The 6,910-nt window shown below is 33.8% G+C and overlaps 1 protein-coding gene across 1 annotated transcript; it reads left to right on the top strand.

The window, feature by feature from the left end:
• The first annotated feature begins 206 nt into the window (after nucleotides 1-206).
• Nucleotides 207-4,016, top strand: LOC127865303 (L-rhamnose-binding lectin ELEL-1-like). The gene is made up of 3 exons (XM_052405309.1): nucleotides 207-584; nucleotides 1,626-1,701; nucleotides 2,737-4,016. Exons 1-3 carry the CDS (start codon nucleotides 582-584, stop codon nucleotides 3,030-3,032), a joined length of 375 nt encoding a protein of 124 aa, XP_052261269.1. The 5' UTR covers nucleotides 207-581; the 3' UTR covers nucleotides 3,033-4,016.
• Nucleotides 4,017-6,910: the final 2,894 nt, after the last annotated feature.

The raw sequence follows: 6,910 nt of genomic DNA, 5'->3' as shown, positions 1-6,910 counted from the left end.
TAAGCAATCGCTCGGTTTTATAATGCGCTACTAATTCGTTGTAAGCGTCTCATTACATGAACAACACGTGTCTGCGACATGTCTTCGAAAGAATAACACGTTGCAAACTTGTCTCATTCATTGATTATCTTATTTGAGCACGGCTATTGACCTCATAGTATTTTAGATTAAATCCTCGTCAGAATATCATTACATGATTAAAATATGTTTGCAACATGTTGTATGGCGAAAAACATGTGCAACCATGTCTTGTAAACTGATTATCGTATTTGGATTGGTAATACTACTCGTTGTAGCTTAGAAAATATGTTTTGAAAAATACATAACACTATTTAAATCAAGCTTTACTTACGTACTCACAATCTCTCGCGTGGGTTCAATCGTTTAAACCCACCGACAGCTGTAACTTGTGTTTATTATATCTGAGAGATGTACGAAGTGTATTACGTAGAGAATTACATGTGATATTACATTCGCCCTTGCTTTTGTATGAACAAGACTCTATATAATGCCCACCGTTTGCGATGGTGAATAATTTCTCTCCTTGTGACTTTGTATAGGATCATCGAACATAGAAAATCATGGTATGTACAGTTTGTATAATGTTTGCAACAAACAATATATAATACATGTACACACGTTATAATAATATAATTTATGGGGTACCATATGATAACAGGTATTTGGCTATGATTTGTTCTGTAAGAAGTGATAATTATATGAGCCGTGCTCTGTGAAAAGAGGGTTTAATGCATGTGCGTAAAGTGTCGACCCAGATTAGCTTGAGTTGTCCGCAAAAGCTATTTGGGGACAACACTTTCCGCCTAAACTGGATTTTTTGCTAAGAAGAGGCTTTCTTGAAACGAAGTATATGTGCGAACTGCACAGGCTAATCTTGGCTAACACTTAACGCACATGCATTAAACCTTCCTTTTCAGAGCACGGCCTATATGCTTTAATAATTGGATTAATTGTGTCTTGTTCTGAGTAAACTGGTCATAATGCATGTGCGTAAAGTGTCGTCCCAGATTAGCCTGTGCAGTCCGCACAGGCTTATCAGGGACGACACTTTCCGCCTATACTTGATTTTCGGTAAGGAGGGACTTCCTTGAAACGAAAAATATCATTAAAGCGGAAAGTGTCGTCCCTGATTAGCCTGTGCGGACTGCACAGGCTAATCTGGAACGACACTTTACGCACATGAATTAAGCCCAGTTTTCTCAGAACAAGACACAATTTTAATTCCGATCGTTTGTTTCCTTAACTGTGTTTCATTAAAATATGAAGACTCATTTGACGAAACAATACTAAATATTATATATTTGTAATTTTAATGCACATTAAAAGCTAACAACTTAACATCTCAACATAACATTTAGAAAGAATGTTCTCTAAAGTCTAAGTTTTTTCTAAATGTAAGAATAACGAACATCTTTACTAATATGCTCACACATCTTTGAAAAATGTTTTCTCAATTGTGACATGTTTCAATATACTATGCGAGTGCAAATCACCGACCTTATTATGTTCAAAAATGAGATTCTATTTTTGATATAGGTTAACAGTATGAATTGTGAAACAATTATACGCACTAATAGTAAAAGCATGACTTTCAAATCTTGCAGGCCCAGCTAGTTGTTCTAGTTGTGATCATCGCTTTCATGAATTATATCGAAGGAACAACCTACGTTAATCCAAGAGGTACGCGCTGCCATTTAATTAATTACATTTAATTTTCACAGTGCGGCAAACTGACAATTTATATAAATTAACATTGACTCAAAAGAGATTGGATGAATTACCTTCAAACAAACATACTACTCCTAACTGAAAGAAATGGTTAAATATATTTGTTCTCTCATTACTTTTGAGTTATCAAAATCAGGAAACAATAATCTTTTTTGCGCTGTTTATTGATAATTTACCAAAGACGTGAGTATCGCCATAGTATGTAAGCTGCAATTACATTTAAATAGCCTCTGTGTGGGTAGTGCGTTAGCAGTTGCTTCTAGATTTAATAGAGACTCGAACCTCAAACCAGGCACGCTTGTTATAATTATTTTCTATCCATGGCATTGTTAGTATATTAATTCAAAACTATAAGGAATGTAACATACTGAAATCGTGTTACATATATTTGTTTTTTTAATATTCTGCCTAAATATATTTTTGAAAAGAGAGACTAATTATTGCTTTGTCAACTGTCCATATTATCGGGGAAATGCCTTTGATAAAATCCTTTAAGACATGCAGTTCTTAAAAAAAAGATTAGCTTTATTTTTAAAATACAATACGGTTTTTGCCGCCGATATGACCCCTCTGTTGTTTTTGTTGTGAGACAAAGCTGATTTATGGTAAATACTTTTCCGCAAACATTGCGAAAAAGTCAAATATATAAACAAATTATATTGTATTCATTTATGCTCATTGTATCTTAGTTTCGAAGTTTCTGTCTGCAAAAACAAATATGCGAAATAACGTTTGGTTCTTCCGTATAGAAGAAATTATCCAAAACATAGCATTTTCTTTAATCAAGCAACATCAAACAATCTGAACGACCCACAGTTCCAACTCGACGTGTCCATTCTTAATTAGATACTCGTTAATTCTGCGAGTATCCGCTTAATGATATTCAGAAAACGCTTATTTGATTAGTTTCGAAATAATAAAGTATAGCCACCTTTCTGTTTGTCTTAAAGGTTGACATTTACTTTTACATGTACATTTTTGCTACAGAACCGAGAACTGAGATAATCTGCGAAAACAACAGAGCAACAGTGAGTTGTGGGTATGGTTTGAATCTCAACATTCTGTCGGCAAATTACGGCCGGACAGCCCTCGGAAAAGAAGCTTGCGACCACCCTAGCATACGCACCTGTAATTGTCGGGAACCCAAAAGCCTTGCAATTGTTAGGAAAATGTGTCAGGATAAGCAGTCATGCACTCTGGAAGCCACCAACGGTGTATTTGGAGACCCCTGCGTTTATACTTATAAGTACCTGGAGGTCCGCTACAAATGTGATGGCTACTAAGGGAAGACTGACACTTCTCGGACTGGCTTTCAACTTTCGCATTGAATGATATCTTCACAATAACGGACGATTGTATTATTCCCTTATTATTAAGATCCTTCATTTTCGTGCTAATTAGTTCATCAAAGAGAGCGAATGTAAAGTTAAACAGTCAGTTTTCTTGTTCTTGTCATAAGATGAAAAATGTATAACAGTTTCAGTTTATTAGCAATCGGCAAAATATTTGCCTTTGTCCATTAACAATTACAAAAAAAACTTGTTAAAGAAAATCATAAACATATATACAAATACAATTACTATTGAACTAATTTCATAGATATAGAACACAGAACACAACACAATATTACATTACAATCAGAGAACATTTTCAAGAGCATTTTGTCTTATACAGAGAGATTCTTCAATATATTTGGTAAGATTATACATGCATTATATATTTTTGTTGACATTGATAAAATGAATTTTTGATCAGTAGGCCATGAACAATTTCCAATATCTTTTGATCCTATACATCTTAACTTTGAGCAACATAAAATGAAATGATATTTTAATTCTGTAGCATTTTGATAACATCATTTGCACAATCTATTATCTCTTTCTATGTTATAATATCTTCCTAATTCTAGCTCTAAACTATGGGAACATAATCGTATACTTTTCAATAATTTTCGTAACTTGTCATTAGTTATAACATCTAAATAGTTTTCAAAACAGAATTCGGTTTTATATTTGCAATAACTATCAAGTTTTGGCATTGCATAAATACTATTATGCAATTCTTGTACAAATTGATCTCTAATTCTTGATATCAAACTATAATAGTAAACGTTATGATAAAAAAACAATATGATATTTGCATAGCCTAGATGATCAACAATGGAATTTATTTTACTTGCCCAACGAGGCATATTGACATTATTGCATAGATCATTATACATGTGATATATAGGTAATTCATTATTATTATATCATGTACATCAACAATTTAACAGCTCTTTCTTTACAAATAACTGATAGTAGCACTCGACCAAGTACCCCATACACAGCATATGTAGGAGTTTGCTTCTTAACACCAAGTAAATACTTACAAAATCGTGTATGCAATTTGTCTACCTCTTTATAGTTATAAACACCCCATACTTCACAACCATATGTTAATATAGGCACAATCATAGAGTCAAACAGAGATAACTTAGTACTAATATCAAGACTAACCTTATCAAATACATTCAAAAGGTTATTATAAGCTCTAAGGGCTTGTTCATTTAGTGCCCTAACTGCATTTAGCATATTACCAGTGTATGTAAAGTTAATTCCAAGATACAAAATTATCAACAATTTCGATTTTTTCATAATCTATGTAATAGTCAGGATATACATTTTGCTTCTTGTTTTCAAAAACACATATTTTGATTTAACTAACATTCATTTTGAAACCCCATTTAACAGAATAACGTTGTAAAGCATCTATTTGCGACTTAAGACTATTTGGATCTGTGGTAAACAATACAATATCGTCAGCAAATAGGTTCATATACATTAACAAAAGTTCAAAATCCTTTTCAGGTTATGCACCAAAGTTCAAATTTTCAACAATATCATTCTCGAACAGAATAAAAAGTAAAGGCGACAACGGCTCTCATTGTTTCATGCCTATTGTTTCATTGAAAAAGTCAGACATTTTCATAGTATTTGACTTTTTTTACATATGTTTGGACGTCTAATATATACATTTTATCATATTTGTCATTTTACAGCTTATTCCAGATTGAAGAAGTTTAGTCCATGCATCTCTATTAACCGAATCGAAGGCCCTCTGATAGTCAATATAAATACACTATAATTTTGACTTTTTAGCTAGTTTCTGTATGATCGAGTGCAATAAGAAAACGGCATCAGATGTAGAGCGTTTATCTCTAAAACCATATTGAACAATGACACTGAATAGTTCAAGTGTACTCCATTTGCGTTTGTTTTTGACATCAGCTATGCAGATATGTCAGCAATGCATCTTTTTAGGAATAGTATTTTGTGCAGTACAAGAGTCTATGCGAGACATAACTTTACTTTTTGTTTCCGAGCGTATAAATCGCAACACATACGAAATACCGTAGAACGTGCACTTACATGTCCCGAACACCTTACGTCGGTGCGACGTGAGCCATCTCGTGCGCGTACTTCAGTCTCGCTATTTGACACGTGTATCAATATTGGTGAATTAAAGAAAAGCTCATATCTCACATAGTCCGTCCCTGGAAGACTAGAAGTTGGGGATTAGTTGACGGTGCGAAAACTTCATATGAGAGCCGACTGTAACTTTGATCAGTATTTGAAATAAATTTTTCTCAAAAAACATCTAATATTTTCCCCGTTCAACATTGATGATTTTTTATTATCTACTACTATGAATTTGGGCAAACAAGTTCATGTACAAATACAGCATCCGGATAAATCTAAAAACTCCGTGAATTTTATGAAAACTTTAAAAATATGGAGCTTTGAGAAGTGCCTATGAATAGAAAGACGCTTGGACATCTATAATGCCCAACGTTCCTGAACTAAATTTAATGTGTGTAGGCATTACATAACATATCAATTATTTGTTTATTCTAAAATGGCTTAAAACTGAGTATTAACTCCCAACCTATAGTGTCTCTTAAATTATACGCAGAGTCGTGCTCTGTGAAAAGGGGGGTTAATGCATGTGCGTGAAGTGTCCTCTCAGATTAGCTTGCGCAGTCCGCACAAACTAATCAGGGACGACACTTTCCTCTTTAATGATATTTTCCATTTCAAGAAAGTCTCTTCTTATCAAAAATCTAGTTTAGGTGGAAAGTGTTGTGCCTGCGGAATGCAAAGGCTAATTGGTGACGACGCTTACGCACATGTATTAAACCCCTTTTTCACAGAGCGCGACTCACGCGCTAAATGTTACGAAACACCTCTCATATTCGTCAGTCTTGAGTGTTCCGTTAATGAATGCCACTCTTTAATTACGCGCGTAATCCATACCTTTTTCCATACCTAAATGGTCAACCGCTTAACCCGTTACCACTTAGAAACGTATTTCGATGCATATGAAGTCCCTTAGGAAGTTTTATTTAATTAAAGACCGTTCTTACTAAATTCATATGTTAAATGCTTGATTTGCAATTCTAAGATACTGATGAGCAGCAAACCGTATAAAAAAAAACTTAAAGCGCCTTTTCACGTTGTGGTAAAAATTGACAAAATTAAAAAAAAAGTTGTTTCAGATAAGCAAATTGTCTTTTTTGTTATGATATTTGTGTGGAAACAGCAATACTGAACATTTACCATGCTCTAAAATATCCATTATATGCATCTTTTGACAATTTGAAAAACTAGAAATTATAAAGCGTTGCAACGCGAAACGATTGAGCCATTTGGAAAGTTGTATTGTCGTTTTATTTTGTGAAACTACGAGGATTGCTTATATTAAGTAAAACACGTCCTTAATGGCCGAGTGGTCTAAGCGATAGACTTTTACTCTAGGACTCCAGGGGTCAGTGGTTTGAGCCTAGTTGAGGGTTAATTTTTTTCTTGTTTTTTTAAATTGTATTCTTGTTTGTTCGTTTTTACTGGAGCTTTTAAGATCCAATGTTAACATTTATCAATCTAAAGCATTTAATGACAAACTTCTATACATGCCAAAATCTGTGAAAATGTCCCTTTAAAAAAATGCGAGACGCAGACTGTTCTGGTTTGATGTTGTATGCACATAGACATTTTCCTTTTGCTTCTGAGTTGGAAAGCGTAAATATTGCAAAGCGTACAACAAGCAAGTAAATATAAACGTATAAGGGAACTGATAAATGTTGTTAGCTTTGATATAACTACAAGAAGTGTTTACAGTGAAC

This window comes from Dreissena polymorpha, chromosome 1 (assembly GCF_020536995.1).
Source record: "Dreissena polymorpha isolate Duluth1 chromosome 1, UMN_Dpol_1.0, whole genome shotgun sequence".
Lineage (NCBI taxonomy): Eukaryota > Metazoa > Mollusca > Bivalvia > Myida > Dreissenidae > Dreissena > Dreissena polymorpha.
Note: the sequence above shows the minus strand (reverse complement) of the source record. Positions and strands in the feature narration are given on the sequence as shown.